Source organism: Myotis nattereri (assembly GCF_964212035.1).
Source record: "Myotis nattereri genome assembly, chromosome: 12".
In the NCBI taxonomy this organism is placed as follows: Eukaryota; Metazoa; Chordata; class Mammalia; order Chiroptera; family Vespertilionidae; genus Myotis; species Myotis nattereri.
In genome coordinates this window covers 54,936,049-54,954,738 of record NC_138087.1, presented here as the reverse complement: position 1 = coordinate 54,954,738, position 18,690 = coordinate 54,936,049, and the positions used below count along the sequence as shown (strand labels likewise).

General features: G+C 56.5%; 1 protein-coding gene across 8 annotated transcripts in view; it reads left to right on the top strand.

Moving 5' to 3' along the window:
- Positions 1–18,690, top strand: part of PAX5 (paired box 5) — a gene marked incomplete at both ends in the record, with an annotated part of 156,539 nt that overhangs the window by 126,443 nt on the left and 11,406 nt on the right. For 5 of the 8 annotated variants that reach the window (XM_081103114.1, XM_081103112.1, XM_081103110.1 and 2 more), the window contains one exon: positions 2,562–2,663. The exons of the other annotated variants lie outside the window; for them this stretch is intronic. In XM_081103114.1, the coding sequence (XP_080959240.1) occupies positions 2,562–2,663 (102 nt within the window). The remainder of the gene's footprint in view (positions 1–2,561; positions 2,664–18,690) is intronic. 8 annotated transcript variants of the gene reach the window in all.

Here is an 18,690-nt window from a genome sequence, read left to right as displayed (position 1 = left end):
GGCGTGACGGCCAAGTCCTGAACCGCAGCTGGAGCTGACACCAGGCCCCGCCGAGGCTGGAAGCGGCGCACAGCCTGCCACTGTCCAAGGAGACGTGGGAGCCCTGCAGGCAGCAGCTCACAATGCAGCGTTGATTGTGGAGGCTCCAGAGCTGCGGGCGCAGTTGAACGTTAAGGTAGAAAAATCTACTCACAGTCCAATTATCCTTCGTGTGTTTGCACACACTGACCAGTATGGGCTCCTGGCTATCACTGAGCTAAGATCTCTTTTTGAAAATTGGGAAAGACTGATGATCAGAGTAAAAGGCTTGCCCAGGGTCCCACAGCAGTTCAGTGCAAAACTGGGGCTCGGATCAGTAAAAGGGCCTTGGATGACCTTCTTGTCCTGGCTCTCCATGAAATTATGAGCACTTGCTGTGTGCCCGGGGGCTGTGCAGCCCTGCCCCCCCCTGTGGAGACTTAACCCTTTGAGTGCCAACCAATACCCTAGGAACTCTGCTAAAATTGCCAAGGCATTTTTGCTGATTTTACAACAGTTTAGGAAAAAATATTATGACTCGCAAGTCAATGAAGTTACATATTCAAAAACTTAAGGAAACCTTTACTACATTGACATCTTTAGCAATATCATCGTCACTAATAAAAAGCAGACTTAGAACTGGACACCATTTCGAAGCTTTGATAGCGCTCCGGGCACTTTTGGTGAAAGACAGGAGCTCCTCAGCACTCAAGGGGTTAATATTGATGCATTCATTCCCAAACAGGCATGGACACCCACCTTCTGATAGCTCATCTTCCACCACACCCTCTCTCCTGCTTTAATCTGCCCACCCTTTCCAGCTGCTAACCTCTAATTCTCAGCCCTCTTTATTGACTTCTCCCATCCGCCTCCACCCCTTACCCCCACCCAAAAGCTCAGGCTGGAGCTCCCCAACCTGGGGTCAAATCTCCGCTCTTTTTCCTACCAGCTGTGTGACCTTAGGCCAGTTACTTAACTTCGTCCGCAGTTCCCTTTCTTATAAAGTGGGCGTGATCATTGTCCAGCCCTCATAGGGTGCTAAGGATGATAAAGTGCATTAGTGTGTAGAAAAGGGTACGCGTGTCTGGGACTAGTCAGTGCTGTCTCATCGTTACTGACATCATCACCTCCGTCTGTTAGTGATGGTGCCCCCTTTGCCCTGGGAGGATTGGGGTGGAGAGCAGGGAGGCCTTCAGAGGAGGCAAATACTTAAAGGGCCTTGAAAAACTTCAGAGGAGCTGGCTCTTGAGGGTGGCATTTGAGGGCAGGATGAAGGCCTAGTTGATGGGAATGCAAGAAGAGCAGGTAGGAATGAGCAGCATGAGCAAGGGTGTGGGGGCAGGAAAGAAGTACGGGGCAGTTTGGGGAATGGCTGGGGAAGTCAGAGTTGATGAGGCTGCAAAGGTCACAGGTCGGGGACACGGGCTGAGTAGGGCCTTGGAAGCCAAACTGAAAAATCTATACCAAATTGAATAGGCAGCAGGGAGCTGGTGAATCCAGAAAGGTGTTGATTCTAGGCACCCGTGAGCTGGCTGTCTCAGCAAACCTTTTTATTGGCTCCCGTAGATGAGCTGATTTGCTTGTGATTTTCCAGATGGAAGGTATAGCCAACGATTGATAATTTTGCTGTTCCCCACCCCACAATGTTTATGTCTCTATCTTGCCTTCTTGTACTGGCTAAAACTTTCTGAACAGTTTTCAGTAACGACAGCTTTCCTTAACATGTTCTTGACTTTAATAAGAAGGCTTCAAGTATTTCACCAGTTAGGTATGCTGTTGACTCTAGATTTAAGATCAATATCAGATCAAAGCAGTATACTCCAATTCTTATTTACTAAGAGGTATTGTGAGGAATTAGTATTGAGTTTCAGCCAATGCCTTTTCCATAGCTTTGATATAATCACATGTTTCTCCTCCTTTGCTACATTAATATGCTTTCCCAACCAATGCTTTAATGTCGATCATCCTTGTATACCCAAATTAAGCCTTTTTTGGTCATGGTATAGTATTCTTTTTCTAATATTACTTGATCAGTGATATTGATTTTTTGTATATATATTAATAAATGAACAGTTTAAGAATTCAGTGAGGACCAGAGCTGTGGGGGTTTGAGGCGGAGGGAGGCGTCTGAGCTGGTCTCTGCAGGCGGTGATGTTGGGCCGGTGCAGCAGGAGCAGAGGGTGCTTCACGCAGAGGGCACAACAGAGCAAAGGGGTGGCGGTGGGTGCTGAGGCCCAAGTCCTACTGGGGGCAGAGAGCAAGGTGAGCCGGCTGGAGCCCCAGTTCCCAGGGACACAGCAGAGCCATCCTCTTCCTACTGTGTGGAGCCAGGGTGGCTGGAGGTGTGCGCGTGTGTGTGTGTGTGTGTGTGTGTGTGTGTGTACGTGTGCGTGTGTGTTTCCATGCGAGTAACGTGAGGAGCTGGGGGCATGTTGGTGCTCAGCGTCCAGACGTGACAAATGTGCAGATGTCCGGGGAGCGGTGGACATGAGCAGCTGGCCGTGGAGACGCTCACCCTGTGATTTGTTGCTTTGATTCCTCAGGCCGAGACTTGGCGAGCACGACCCTCCCCGGGTACCCTCCGCACGTACCCCCCGCCGGACAGGGCAGCTACTCAGCACCGACGCTGACAGGGATGGTGCCTGGTGAGTTTGCATTGTTGGCGTCTCCACAGCAGGCGGCGGATGGGGTTTCGGGGGGGGGGCATCTCCCCGAACAGCCCTGGTGACCTCTATGCTTCTGAGAAGTGGACCTGAATAAATCAGGCGGAGGTCTGCACTCTCGGCTTCCTCTGCAGCCGGGCCTGCCGTGGGGCCGGGACCAGCCAGTGGCGGCACCCGGGGGGACCTCAGAGAGAGGGGGGCTGTTGGCTGTCACTCAAACCGCCCTCACTGGCCACCTGGGAAGTCTGAACACAGAGGGGGCGGGACCTGGTCGCAGGTCGCCCAGCCTGGGGAGTGAGGGCCCTCCCCCATCCTCTCCTCCCGTCTCCCTTCCCCACCCGCTCCATGTGACATGAGCACAGGGAGAACCCCCGAGGAGCTCCCCGTGGCCTCACGCTTTGGAACTGAGGACCATGTGCTCAGGACAGACAGGAAGCTGTCTGGTGGGTTTGTCACTTGACTCTAAACTGAACACCCTGTGGCCCTTGAAACCTGCTCCCCTCGGGCCGGCAGCGTGTCAGTTTCTTTCAAGACAGTGGAAGGGAGGCCACCACGCGCCCTTCCGTGCACAACACAGCACATGGCGCTGTCCGCGTGCGAAGGGCACGAGCACGGCAGGGGCACCCCAAGTATCCGTTTTTTAAAAGATGCTTAAAGACATGATCAGGGGAAAGTCAGGTTGAAGGGTTGTTACACTTCTTTTAAGGGCTCGTGTGGTCCCTTGTTTTGAGTTATTTACGGGGCCACATGACTTATTCCGTGCTGGGGGGCTCCAGGGGTGCTCCTCTCCCCGCACACACTGCTGATCTCTCGGGCGTGTGGAAAGCCAGCTGGTTATTTCTCCCCTTCCCACCCCAGGGACTTCTCTTTGGAGCCTCACAACAGCTCTGAGAAGTAAGCGGGTGGATCATTTACCTGCTTTCTTGCTGAGGAAATTGAGCCCAGAAAGGGGTTGGGACGGGCCCAAGTCAACCAGCAAATAGGAGTCCTGACCAGTGTGAACCCACTTTAGACCCAGGCAAGAGGGACCTATTCTGGCCCCATAGGCCCCGCCCCTGATTGGCCATCTGCAGGGCCAATGGGATCTGTCCACCTGGTACCCGAGCCCCTCCTTCTAGCCCACCCTAGGGTCCTGTCCAGATAGTACCAGACTCTTCCAGCATCTTCCCTGACTTACATCACAGGCATGTGCACCCCAGGGCTGAGGACTGGCTCTTCGTGGGGGTGTGGACAGAGCTTGGGTGTAAGTGGGTTTGGGGAAGGGAAGGGAAGCAGGGCAGATCCTAGCTCAGGTGGCTCTCCCACGCAGCCAGGTCCTGGCGCAGATGCCCAGGGGTCCCGGAATTCTAAGTTCGCTCCTGCTTTCCAGGTTATTACAAAGATGTGTTTAACAAGGTGGGAGGACGGAGCATGTTTCATTTAACGGTTTGTTAGCTTGATTTATGGCTTTCAAATGTGAGACATATGGGAAGTGGCCTCCGTGTGTACGCTCGCCCTGGGCCGTGCCAATGCCGAGAGGCCTGCCAAGGTCACACCTGCAAAGCCTTTGCCTTTTCTGCTACCAGGATGGGCCCGTGCAGAGCACAGGGGACTAGCAGGCATAAGGCAAACAGGTGGTGGGACAACCCCCGCCCCCCCTCTTCCCAACTGTGAGCAAGCTGGGCAGCCTCAGGAGGTGGATCCCAAGCCATCTCCATTAATGGCCCCTCGAATTTAAGCAGCATCTGAATGAATGCAAAGTGCTTTCCTGGGAGCCCTCGGATGTTGCCACCCTGCGGGGTGGGCCGGTCTGGAGTGTAGCCCCCGTTTTCCAACAGGAGAATCCGGGGCTCAGAGCAGGTGGGGAGTTTCTCAAGGCTGCACAGCTTGTGTCTGGGTCTTTGCCGGTCAGTTCAGCATTCCTGCCTGTGTCTGTGCTGCCAGAGGGTAGGCGGTAGCATATTGGCAACTGAGGCTACCAGCTGCCCTGCTGCCTCCCCACTGCCAACCCCAAAGAGGCGACATTCAGAGAGCAGCTGAACTTTCCCAAGTTTACCCAAACAGAGCCTGCCCTCCGGCCCCCATCGTTACTCCAACCCTAATTACCAGGCGCAAAATACACACCTGGCCATGGGCCTGGCCGTGCCCCGGTGGGAGCTGATGGCAGCTCCTTGCCCATTTATGGTGGCAGCAGGTAGGCGGGGCGGCCACAGGTTGGCCCAGGGCGTGGTCTCCTGAGACTCTGTTTCCAAAGCAGAGGCAGGGTACGTACACAGTGTACTCTTGCGCGTGCCTCTCCCTCCCTTTCTCTTCTCTCCTTTTCTTGTTTTCTCTTCTCACACACCCCCGCACTGTCAGGGCCAGGACTCCATACGCAGTGGGCACGGTCCTTGGTTCCTGTTCCTCAGTGTCCAAATCGCGGTCACGGCTTTGGGACTGTCTCCAACATGATTTCCAGATGTGCCTCTTGGACGGCTTCAGGGACATTGCGGGCTCTTACGCACGGTCTTTGCAGGAACTGCCCCAGGATTGGCCCACAGCAAAGATGGCCCGCCTTTAGCAGAGCGGGTCCTTGGCCTGCCATTCAGGCATCTCCATGGTCTGGCCTCAGCTTGCCTTTCCGGCCTCCTTTCCCAGCCTGTCCCCAGCACTGACCGCTCCTGGTTCCCAGCACGACTCACGCTTCCCGGTCAGTGTCCCTCTTGATCCTGTGCCCTCAGCTTAGACCACTTCCTACTACGGCCTGTTAGGATCCAGTGTCACTCTTCGGGGCTGAACATGCATCTTACCTGCCCCGTGAAGCCTTCTGGCGTGGCCTCCTCTGGGGATAGAGCCTTGCACTTGGCTTTGTTGTGCCACAGGGCCCACTGTGTTTGTGGCCCAGCTCGCTATGCCACTGGGAGGCGACCTCATTGAGGACCAGGCCCTCTGCTTTGTTTTCTGCACTATTCATGGACCTTAGCACATAGTAGGTCCTTTTGCTAAGGGAGGGAGGCCCCCCAGGGCTGCAGCAGTCAAGATGCTATTTGACGGGAGGCTCTATGGTGCGTCCTTCCAGTCCTGGCACTCTACTTGCCATGGATTGGGACACATCATTTGTAGGTGCCTTTCAATTAAATTTCTCAGTTAACTGACAGCTTGGGCCAGTGAGGGGGTCTGGAACAGCAGCAAGAGGCGAGCAGAGACAGGCCGGCTGCACCCTGCAGGAGGAAGGAGAGACGGGTGTGATTCCCTCTGCTTCCAGGGCGCGTCCCCGCCCCGCTGCTCCCACGTGACTGGCCCAGCCTTCCCTGCCCCTTCTCATCCCTGTGGGTTTCACCTCCTCAGAGGGGTCTTCCCTTTGACCCCAAATGTATTCGTCTCCTATCGCTGCTGAAGTGAGTTACTGCAAACAAGTGACTCAAAACAAGATAAATCTGCCACCTCTCAGTTCTGGAGGCCAGGCTCTCACAGGCTAAGGCCCAGGGGCAGGCAGGGCTGTGCTCCTTCTGCAGAGGAGAGCCGTTCCTTCTCCAGCGTGTAGATACTGTCCAGATCCCTTGTTCGCGGCCCCGTCTTCATCGTCATCTGCAAAGCTGGCAACATGGGGCCGAGTCTTTATCCTCACGCCACCGTTCTCTCTCCTGCCCGCCTCTTCCACTCATAAGGATCCTTGGGGTTTTATTGGACCCACCTGGATAACCCAGGATACTCTCCTTATCTCCAGGTCCGCTAATTAGTAACCTTAATTCCCCTTTGCCACAAAACCTGCCATGCTCACAGGTCCCAGGGTTAGGACGTAGACATCTGAGGTGGGGGGCTGTTACTCTGCCTACCACACGGTCTAAGCCAGCCCCCCACCCCCACTCCTCTCTTAAAGCGTCCTGTTCTTTTCACTCGTGATTCTAAGCACAATGGAAGGAATTTAATCAGTCTTGACTCCTTCCTTGCGGGCCTTCCCCTCAGGTCTGTGCAGTCCACAGGGTTACACAGTCACAGGCTGTGTCTGTCTGTTCACCACTGTGCCGCAGTTCCTGGCTGAGTGCCTGGCCCCGCTGAAATAAGAAGAGGGGCTTTGGGCTGGGCTGCAGTGAGAGCTCGGCCCAATGCTGGCACACGCAGTGAGGATGCTGGGCAGCGGCCTGGTGAAACAGGCAAGGGCTGTGCCTGGTTCTGAGTCACCAACCTGCTTCTCACTAGCTGTGTGACTTGGGGCCTGTGATGTAACTTCTCTGTGCCCTCATTTCCTCCTCATCAATGAAATGGGGATGATGGTAATAAGAGTGAGCATGAAATGCGGTAATATGTGTAAAAAGCCTTAGAACTTTGCCTGGCACATATCAAGTGCCATATAGGTGTTCTTTATAATGCTGCTGCTGATTGTTTATAGAGGGGACTGAGCTGGGTGCAGTGGTGAGAAGACAAGCCTAGCTGGCATGCCTAAAGCTGGCCTGGCCGAGTTGGCATTAAATTGAGAGATGCCCAGCAGAGCTCATACCCCATGGATCAGCGGGAGCAGCAATTAGAGAACCCACAAGAGTGTTGCCAGGCAGGAGTGGGGCAGACGCTGAATGCTGCAGGTCTGGGAAACGGAGAGGCACCTGGGGTTGGTCTGATTGAGAAAGGTCCCTTGGAGAAGGGGAGCCTTTAAGCTAGGCTGTGGCAGGTGTCCTTGGCCATCTGAAGAGGAGGCAGGGGGTGAGCCCAGTGGTGGAGTGGGTTCACAGGGGGGTGGGCATGGCTGCCAGCCCAGGCTGGGTGAATGGGGTTGGCGGGAAGGGGCCTGATTGAGGAGGAGGCTGGTGGCCAGCATGATTAGGTTTTGGACTTCTCAACTTTCGGAGGCCAAGCAGACATCCAGGCAAGGTCCCTCTGCAGACAAGTGGCAAAGCAGGTCAAGAGTGCAGGGGCAGGGTCTGGCCCAGAGAGAGGGAGAGCCGTGGAGTTGCCCCAGGAGAAGTGGCCGTGGCGGGGGGTCGGTGCCGTGGAAGGCGTGTGGCTTCACCACTGCTTAGCTGTGTGACTTTGCACAAACTCTCTGAGCCTGCCTTGCCTGCAGTAACTGAGGCCCCAGGCCTGTGAGGCAGGGAGGGCACTGAGGTCTGGAGGGGAGGAGATGTGGGTTTCTTTTGTCCACCGTTAGCCCCTCCCGACTTGTGAGCATGCAGGCTTGGGGGCTGGGGCCTCAGCACCAGGCTGGGAAGCCAGAGCCTGGATTGTGGCCGAGCTCAGCCAGAACCTCAATGTATGTATGATCTGACTTGGAATGTCCACCCTCTGAGCCTCCTTGGGCGGGTGGACCAGGGATAGTGCAGAGGTCGGCTACCTGTTGATCGTTTCTGACTCTTTGCTGCCCTCTAGTGGCCGCCGGTCACTCTGCCACACCAGGAACATGGAATTGACCCCAGGAACGCCAGGCACGGCTGGGATGAAACGGCAGGTGGCTGTTCATTTGTTCATTCATTCATCCTTCAAACATTTCCTAAGAGACACTGGGTGCCAGTTCTGAGCTAGGAGTGGTGTTACAGACTCAGCTCCTGCCCTCAGGGGGCTCACAGTCTAATGGGGGAAACATAAAAATCAACCTTGCATGGGCATCAGGGTGTGACCAAAGCCTTGGGGAGGTGACAGGGACGAGCAGGAAGGGCAGGCTGGGCCTCCTCCAGCACCGAAGCCTCAACCCCTGGAAACCTCTGGGGCCTGAGGTGGTACAAACTGCAGCCTTGACAGGTGGCAGGCTCTGCCTGCGGATCTGGATGGGGCCAGAGGTGAGGCTGCTGTGCCTCCAGGATGGAGCACAAGGGCCTGGAAGGGTCTGATCTGGACAGTCTCTGTGACCGGCTCCGGGAACCCTGCGTTGAAGTGACTCTGGGACTGGAGAGACTCGGATGAAATGTTTGCTGCATCGGGAAGAAAGCAGTTGCAAAAGCAACGACTTCGAGATGGAAAGCATGCTGGAAGCATGCCGGTTCCACTGGAGTTTAGGAGACCTGGGTTCTGATTCCAGCATTACCGGGGGACATGGCCTTGGAACCTCCTGCTCCCTCTTAAAACAGGAGGCGGGAGCTCGGGGAGATTGGATTAGATGCTCTGTAGGGGGCCTTCTGGTCCTGCCACTCAAGGGCTTCTCAGGCTGTGACTGCCCTGCCTGCTGGTGTCAGCTCCGGGCTGGACTGGAGGGCTCCCTGCCACCTCTGTTCTAAGTGGGCAGCAAATGGTTTCGGGTTCCCTTCAAGTCTGGGCTGTGAGGAGGGCAGCGAAGTGGGGGCAGGTTGGCCTGGGGCAGAGAGGACTGTGGGTGTCCTGAGGAGAACGGGTGGCCTTGCTGGGCGCTGGGCCCTAAGTCCTGACAGCCAGTCAGCTTCCAGGAGCTCAACCCTCAGACTGGCCAAGGGCTGCAGCCCAGGTGCGCACCGCTTTACAGAGCAGCTGCAGGGGCGCTGGCCTCAGCACCGGCCACACAGAAAGTGGCAGAGCAGCCTGACCCCGAGCCCCCCGGGGTTTGGGGGCTCTTTCTGCATTGCTTCCGAGGACCACTTCTTGCCGGAGGGTCTTCCAAGACTGCTGGGTGGCCCTTCTGCCTGGCTGTGGGGTCGAGTCCTGGTTAGGGCCCTGGGAGGAGACAGCGCCCTGCAGGGTCCAGGGCTCAGACCACCTGCCCAGGTCCTGCAAACAGTAGGCGCTCAATGCATGTAGGTGCCGTTTATTTGAACGTGAGCTTGCCCCTCCCTACCCTGTCCAGTGCAGAGCCGAGGCCCAGCGTCCAGCTGCGTAATAAACAGGCTTCAGCCGACTTCCACGCCCCGCTCGCTCCTCCAATATTTGCTCTGGCTCCTCTGGAAGACGCCGAGACAATGGCCCTTGTTACCCTCTGTTTGAGTTATTTATTTTTTTCACTTTTCCCTCCTTCCCCTCTCGGGGGACTCGCCTCTCGCCCTCATCCCTCATGTTTTCCCTTTCACTTGACTGTCATTCTCATTGTCCTCCCGGGGCCGGGAACGCAGGGTGACAGGCAAGGGGAGCCCAACCGGGCCGGGAGGCTGGAAATATAGTCATTAATGGGACCCGCGAAGCCCAGATGTCCTCCCTGAATGCGGGTAATTTGTTTTTAATGAAAAACCACGCAGTGACCCTGAACAAATGAATTTTCTTTATAAGGAGTCTATGTGCAACGGCAGATAAAGGACCCGGATCGGGGAGACGTCGGTCCAGGGCGGAAAAGAGAGAGAAAGGAAGAGGGAAGGAGTGGAGTCGAAAGGAGCAAGAGGGATAAAAGAGGGCGGAAAGGGAAATTTAAAAGGACAGCTGTGCTCTCATGTCCTGTTGTCTGAAGAGCCCGCTCAGGTCACGGGTGCCTTGGGCACGGTCCTGCCCAGCAGGGTGCTCGACAGTCATGGCCATCCTGAGAGCTTGTCCACAACGATGCGAAGAGTAGGGACCCCCGTCTGGACAGAGCTCTGCTGTGTGCAGGCCTCTGCGGTGTGAGCTCGGAGGGTGCCCCCTGCAGTGGTCGGAGGGCACGGCCATTCGTCCCACTCCACAGAGGTGAAAACCAGGGCGTAGGAAGCGTGACTTGGTGACGGTCACACAGCCAGAGCGAGTGGTCGGATGCAGATGGCGAGGGGAGGGCTTTGCCAGGTTGGAGCGTGACTCTCAGAAGCACCGTGTGACATTAGAGGTGGCTTTCTCTGTGTGACGGAGGAGAAGCCGCAGCAGGCGGCTCGGAGGCCCCGAGGCGCCGGGTCTGTACAGAGGGGTCTCAAATGGAAGCAAATCCCCACGGTTCCCGGAACTCTCTTCCCATCAGGGCTTTGCGAACATGCAGACTTTCTGGGAACACTTTGGGTGGGGAATTCCTGGAAAGAGAACTCCCGACAAGGAGCCAGAGACCAAAAAAAAAAAAAAAAAAATGGCTGCAGGGACATTGGAAGCTGGAGACCAGACATGGGCCACCCACAGCACCAGGACGTTTGGGGGGGCATGTAGAGCAGGGACTGGGACCGCAGCAAAGGCAGTGACTCCGCAGAGGACCGGGCTGAGGGCCTTGCCCTTGGAATCGGGGAGTCTGCCTGAAGGAGAAGCCTTGACGGCCTAGGTTGGGGTGCCTCTGTGTGGTGTGCGGAGGGGTCTGTTCTAACTAGCACCTCCTGGGGGACTCCACTCCTCCTTCCGTCGTGGGTGGACAGGGCTGGATACTACCGCTGTTTAGAGCTCAGCCTGGGAGTGCACGGATGAGGCCAAGGAAAGGACTTGTTCAAGGTCACACGGCATGTCAGAGGAAGAGCCAGGCTCTTGCTAGTGGGAAATAGCAACGTGTGTCTCCCGCCGCCCCCCCCTCCCCCCCCCCCCCCCCCCCCCCCGCTCTCTCGTGTGCTTCTTGGGACCTGGCCAGCTGCAGAGCATCTCCTGGGATGCAGGCGGGTCTACCCAGCACCTGCCAGAGGTTCTACCAGGACCCACAGGCCATGCTAAGGCCCAGGTCCTTTGCGCTCTGCTTCTCCCCAGAGTCAGGCAGCTAGACAAGAAGGAGTGAGTGTTTCCTTTCCCTGGGTTCAGGTTCCCTCTGGAAGTTGTGACCCAATTAGAAAATCAGACAAATAGAAAAATCTGGCCATGTCCCGGCTGAGGTTATAAAGTCTCGGCTGGCGTGTAGGTCTCTGCTTCCCATTCCTGTCTGTGAGCCTGGCCAGCGCAGGCTTCCTCTGCCACCTGGAGCAGACCTTCCATGGCGCTGTGCTTCTCTGTAATGGACGGTTTATTCTCTGCTGACTTCCAAAATGATTTGAGGCAGCTTCCTGACCTTTTAATAACACCAGCCCGAACCTGAGATCCCTGTCGTCACACAGGAGGCCTGCCGATGGGTCCCACGGAGGGGCCCGGGGAGCTGCTGGCCCCACCCGCGAGGGGACTGGCTTCCAACAGGTTCCCACCGCCGAGCCCGGGCTCTGAGAGGGCCCTGTGCCTGGAGCTACCCGCGCTTCGCTGCTGGGAGCAGCTCGTATTCTTGGAAATAGTTTCTGCCTGGGTATATTCCAGAGCACACTTCCAAAAACATACTTTTAATCAAAAAGATCACTAGAAAAGCTGGGAGAAATTGTGATTTCGACAGTGGACCATGACAGACTCCAGAGGGGGTTGCCAGGGGCCAAGTGAACTCCTCTGGTTAGGTCTTGGATTAGTTACACCACCAGTGAGCTGACCGGGTGGTGTCTCTCTTCATTGTCCTCATTGGTGGGATGAGTTCTGGCCTCCCTTCCTTCCTTCCTTCCTTCCTTCCTTCCTTCCTTCCTTCCTCCCTCCCTCCCTCCCTCCCTCCCTCCCTCCCTCCCTTCCTTCCTTCCTTCCTTCCTCCCTCCTTCCCTCCTTCCTCCTTCCCTCCTTCCTCCCTCCCTCCCTCCCTCCCTCCCTCCCTCCCTCCCGTCCTCCCTTCCTTCCTCCCTTCCTCCCCACTCTCCCTCTGTAGTAGCCTCCTCCTCCCTCCCTTATTCACACCCTCTTTCCTCCCTCTCCTCTTCCTTCACTCATTCATCCAGCCAGTCATCAGACAGTCCCTGAGCTCCTCCTGAGTGCTGAGCACAGAAATAATTGAATTTCGCAAGACCCAGGAGTATCTCTGAGGAGAATCGCCCATGTTACCTGCTCAGAATGGAAAGGAACCAGCTTGAATGTGGGGGCTTGTAGGATTTCTAGGCCCAGGACTCCTGGGGGACAGCAGAGGGTGAGGTGTGTGGGGTGCAGGAGCCAAGGGTTCGCTTGCTGACCAGAAGGGAGGCTCTGGCCTGTGGCCAGCTCACCCTGGGTCTCCCCGGGAAGCTCCAGGGAAGCCTGGTCCCTGCAAATCTCCATCCCTGGCACGGGTGCCAGGCCCCTGTGTACAAACAGGGGGCTCAGTACTTAGGAGCGGGGAGGAGCAGGGAGCTGCCCTGAATGGCTGCCTGCTTTGGAAATTTCTATGCATTTGTAATAACAAAATTACCATAATTTGCTCGTTAACGCAGCTAGATCAGTCAAGCATTGTTCCATCGCGGGTGGGGAGGCCACTGCGCCTCTCTCTGTACATGCTACACACCCAGCCAGCATGCCAGCCCGTTAGAGCGCTGGAAATTAGCATGCAAATGGTCCTAATTCGGTGGGCGAGCTGTCAGGCAGCGCCTCTCTGGCCTTGTCTCTGTGAAGGCCCTGACAGCCCAGCTCCAGCACCGGCCCACCCTCCTCGCTCCAGCCAGGAGGGGCTCCGAGGGCCACCTCCAGACTGACAGCTTGGCGGCCTCCCTCCCTCCGTCAGCACCATCAGGCCTGGCGGCAGCTTCCCCAGGGAGCAGGCAGGGCCTGCCACCATGCTGGCCAGACTGAGGAGGCAGGCGGGCGAGTGGGCTGGTGGGGGAGGCTGGCCGGGGCTCAGGCCACCAGCCCTGGCTGGACTGAGGCAATGGGGCAGTGAGGGTGGAGGGACGGCCTCCAACTCAGGGCCTGGCTGGGGCGCAGGGATCCCGTGGCCGGTGGGTTCTGAGAGCGTCCCCGTGGGAACTCCGGGGTGCCTTCTCCCACCTGCACATCCATGAGGAGCAAGTTCAAGGCCTGCCGGCTCCCCTTCTTTGTGGTCCAGGGTTGACCTTAACGTATCCCTGCTCTCCTTCCCGCACTCCTGGGACATCGCTGCCGAGTCTATGCCCAGGACCCCTCCAGCTGTGAAGGAGAACTGGGGAGGCTGAGAGGTGCGTGGTGCAGGCAGGCACCTGGGACCAGGGCTCAGCACCTTTGGGTCCCAGTCTTCCTCCAGGTTTACTAGCCTTTGGGGAAGTCACCTCCCCCCTCTGGACCTCAGTCTCTGAATTTTTGTGGTGGAGGCATCTTGATGGTCTTCCTCCGGAGCCGTCCAGAGGAAGAGGCCTGCATAACGGACATCTAGTGGGAACTTCTGTCAGGCAGGCCCTGTGCCGACTGCCTTTCGTTTCCCAAGCTGCCCGCTCTCGCAGAACCCACCACGCCAGTGTGGATGTTAACCTGCCTCACAGAGGAAGCGGCTGAGGCCTCAGCCCACACAGGGTCACGGAGTCCAGTCTTGCTCGCCCCAGAGCCCCTCCAACAAGAGAAAATGCAGGCCCCCGAGAGCCAGTCATGCTTCCTCCCTGACCGTGACCGGCCCGGCGATGCCACCTTGCAGGCAGCCTGTGCCCCTTCCCGTGCCCAGCACATCCTCAGGGCTGAAGAAATGGGAACCCAGTGGGCCCAGCTAGGACGGCCTTTGGGGATCCACTGTGTCCATCCTTACGTCCCTCCTGACGTGTGACACAACGTGAAGAAACGACTGTGGGAGGAAGAGGGGAAGCCACCGGGCTTGCCTAAGGTTTCCCAGGCTCTTTCTCGGGGCCTTGCTCCTTCCCCCCAGGAGGGGAGGCAGCCCACACCAGGACTCGGGGCTGGTGAGTGGAGAGCAGGCTGGATCTCACACGCCCACAGCAGGTGGTCCCTCTGCGGTGAGCAACCTGCTCTCCCCTACACCGCTGCCCTGCCTCCTTTGCCTGTTTTAAGGGAACCTTTCTGGGTCTTTTTGGCTTTCAGATACGTGGGGAGATGAGAGAGACCCGCTGGCTCCTGGCTGGGGAGCAGAGGGGGCCCCTGAGCTGGAGCCTCCACTACATCACAGCACTCCCAGCCCCCAGCACAGAGCCGGGCACGGAGCAGAAGCTCCTGAAGGCTGGGGAAGCCACCCTGAGTAACGTGTGGACCAAGAGGGAAAGTAAACACCACACACACACAGACACACACACACACACAGACATAGACAGACACACACACACACACACATACACACACAGACATAGACAGACACACATTCACACACAGACATAGACACACACACATTCACACACAGACATAGACAGACACACACACACACACAGACATAGACAGACACACATTCACACACAGACATAGACAGACACACATTCACACACAGACACACATTCATACACAGACATAGACAGACACACATTCACACACACACACATTCACACACAGACATAGACAGACACACATTCACACACATAGACAGACACACATTCACACACACACACATTCACACACACACATTCATACACAGACATAGACAGACACACATTCACACACATAGACAGACACACATTCACACACACACACATTCACACACAGACATAGACAGACACACATTCACACACAGACATAGACAGACACACACAGACATAGACAGACAGACACACACACAGACACAAACACACACAGACACACACACACAGAGACACACACACGTGCAGGAATGAACTAAAAGCCATCCAGCCTGCCTGCTTCAGACCAAAGGCCTTGAGCCAGGGGTAACTTCATTCCCGTGTGCTTTTCCTTCTCACCTGCCCTTCGGTTTGCTTGTTGGGACCCTGGCATGAGCCTGGTGGAACTTCAGGTCCCCACGTACCAACCTCTCAGCAGCTGCCGTCAGAGCGTCTCCTGGAGAGCAGGTCCTGCCAACACAGGACCCAGGCAGACTCTCTGAGGACAGCTCAGGGACACATCCACTCCCACCCCAGAGGGCCGTGCCGGGGACTCTGACATTCCCTGGATGAGGCCCGACTGGGGCCTGCGAACTGCATTTCTGCTCCAGGAAGAATCGCCCTGGCTCCCCCTAGTGGAGAGATGGGAGGCATCACCCCCGGCGTTCCTGGTGTGTGGCAGGACCTGCCAGGACCACTTCCTGCTGCCACACCCCTTCTCGGTTTGCACACAGTTGGTACATCCGTGCCGTCATGCAATCCTCACCACCAGCTGGTAGGCACCTTGGCGTTCACTTCTGTTACCGGCTCAGGGAGAAGAAGGGCATGTCCCAAGGTCATGCAGAGCCAGGACTAGAACCCAAGGTACCTTCCCCTCCACCCAACAGCCCCCATCTGGCCTCACTCCGTGAGCGTCCTTGGCTTTAGCCAGCAGACCCTCTGCTGCAAGACCACACAGCTGGCCCTTCCCAGCCTCCAGGCATTAGGCTCCAATGGCCAGAGGTGCGCACTCTGTGTGTGGGTCAGTCTTTCAATAAATATTTGCAGCAGCTTCCTTACTGGTCTCCCGACTACCACTCTTGTCCCTTTTAGTACATTCTCAGCATAGCAGCCAGAGTGAGCCTGTTAGAATCTGAGTCAGGTCATGTCCCTCTTTGCTCATTCAGAGTAGAGGCCAAAGTCCTTACATGATCTCTGCCTTTATACTTCTCTCCTCGACCTGATCTTCTACCTCTTCACCCCTCACTCTCTCCAGCCAACAGACCGCCTCATTCACCTCCTCGCTCCTCCAACACACCACCCACACTCCTGCCTCAGGGCCTTTGCACATGCTGTTCCCTCTGCTTAGAGTGTTCTTCTGACAGATACTCACATACTAACTCTCACTCCCTTCATCGCTGTATTCAGAATTCACCTTTTCAGTGAAGCCATCTCTAGTCACTCTACCTGAAATGTTACTGCTTTATGTTTTCTCCTTACCACACACTGTATGCTTTGTTTTTATTTATTTGTCTTGTTTGTTGTCTGTACCATTAAAATATAAGCTCTCCGAGGGCAGGAACCTTATCTGGTTTGTGCACAGCTGTATCCTCAGTGTCTGCAACAATGCCTGGTACTCGGTGAATATCTTGGGAAATGAGTAGGTGGATGAAGTACTGACCGCTGTGTGCCTTGCATGGAGATAGACGCACACCGGGTCTCCCCAGCACTCCTGTGGGCTCTCCCACCTAGCCCTGCTTTTGCTCCTCTAGGAGGCTTCTCCACGCTTCCCTCCTTGGCCCCCCAATATCACACCCCCTCTCCTCCCAGGTCCCTCCCCACAAAGCCACCTCTCGGCCAGATCTGTGGGCCGGTCCCAGAGAACACAGATGGAAGTTCGCTTTAGGAAAGGAGAGATCTCCATCAGCAGAGCCAACTTCAGGGCTGACCCACTCACTGCTCTCATGGGGAAACTGAGGCCTGAACTGGGGAAGGGCCTTGTTCCCATCGCTTTGTGGTGCAGGTGGGACTTCACCGGGGCCCCTGCCTCCGGGCTCAGCCTCGGCAGTTGTGAGAACTGGCCTGAGGGGTGGCCCTGACTCAGCTCCCTCCACAGAACATGCACCTTATCAAGCTTGCTGAGCAATGGTGGTGGCTGCCCAGGGACGCAGCTCAGAAGTTTGGACAAACACTCATCCCTGACCCCAGCCAGAGATGCTGATTTCACTCATTTTTTTAATGAAAAATCTTCCTGAAAAAACAAGCCCCAGCCCTGCCTGGTGTGGCTCAGTTCGTTGGGCGTCAATCCGTGCACCGAAAGGTTGCAGGTTCCATCCCTCGTCCGGGTGTGTGTAGGAGGCAACTGATCAATGTTTCTCTCTCTGTCTCCCTTCCCCTTCCTCTAAAATCCATAAGCATGTCCTCAGGTGAGGATTTAAAAAAGCAGTAAGCCCCAGTGCATTTTCAGCCGTCGCACAGACCTTGTGCCGTGTGCCAGGGACTGAGTTGAGCATCGAATAGTCCCACACTGTTTGGTTCCCAGAGGGGTGGCCTGGTCGTCTGGGTTTCTTGAGCTCCTCAGATGATCCTAATGGGCAGCGAGGTTTGAGAACCACCGGCCTGGGTCACGGCACGTGACTCCCGCCCTCTGAGCTGCTCCGCTGTGGGAGGACGGCACAACTTAAAGAGAAAGGGGCTGTTGACCTGGTGAGGAAAGGTGAGGAGCTGGGAGGCTGCATCTCCTCCAAGGCAGCCTCAGGAGAGGGCACCCCAAGGACTAAAGGGGGTGCGGGTCCTGAAGGAGAGGGGGCTGCTGAGACCCTGAGGCCAGCAGCAGGGAGGGGGGAGCCCTCGGAGCCCTTCGAGGCCGAGGAGCGGGCAGCAGAGCAGGAGCTGCCCGATGGCCCAGCAGAGCAGCCTCTTCGGCCTCGTTCTGGACCCTGACGTTGATAGAGAAATAACTTCCCAACCCTCCTCTGCCCAGGCTGCCTCTCCTACCTGTATCCTCGGTCTGGCCCCCAGCCGCCGGGGATCCGAGTAATTTATGTGTGTGTTGTCCCCTCCCGCAGACTGCGGGCTCTTGGTGGGCAGGGACCGTGTCTGATTCATCTCCGCCTCCCCCAAGCCCTGTGCGTGGGGGCTGGAGGTGTGTGGGATGGAGTGTGTTCCTGGGGGCGCACTGGGGCTCAGGGCCTCTGTGCTGCTGAGCTCCCAGTGCACAGCAAAGCCCGCGCTTCGAGGTGGTAATTGTGGAGGTAAATCTTGTCTGGTCTCCTCACAAACACTGGGTGAGGCATTCCATAAACATGTCAGCAGCAGCATTAAAATTTGATGGCAGGCGGCACAGGTCGGGACGAGCACCGTGACTTCCCAGCAAGGTATGACACCATCACCTTCCTTTCATTAGTCAGCGGCGGGGACGCGCCGGACTCCTTGCCGAGCCGGGCCGAGCCAGGGGGAGGCGATTTCTTCAGAGGAGGACCCCTGGCTGCTCTGAGGGACAGGCCAAGGTCTAGGCCACAGAAAAGTAACTCAGCTTTGGGCTGACATGGGGCTGGGAGGAGGCCCTGAGGCTCTGGGAGCGTGCGGGAGGTTGGAGGGCCGCAGAGCTGGCGGGGGCTGGGGCCGTGTTTTAAGCGGGAGCTGGTAATGGGAGCTGGTAAAGGGAGCTGGGGACTTGTTTCAGCTTTATAGGCAGCCAGGTGGGAATTGTCCATTTTCCCACAAAAGGCCTCATAGAACACTTTAAAGGGGCGTTGGGTAGGTCTCATTTAAGCGAGCAAAGGGTCGCTCGGGCAGGAGTGAGGGAGAAAAAGTATTCCTAGTGGCAAAAAGATTGGAAACCCATCTTGTCTGCTTCCCACCCTGCCAGGGTCCGGGCTAAGTGAACCCGAACGGGACACGCTCGCGATCACAGTTGCAGAGACAGATAGTTCAAGACTTTCCCTACAATCAAGAATTTGGAGCACTTGTTGAAATGTGGGGGGAAAAAGGAAATCATTTTCATTAACAAACACCCCAGCCCTGTGTGTGGCTCAGTTGGTTGGGGT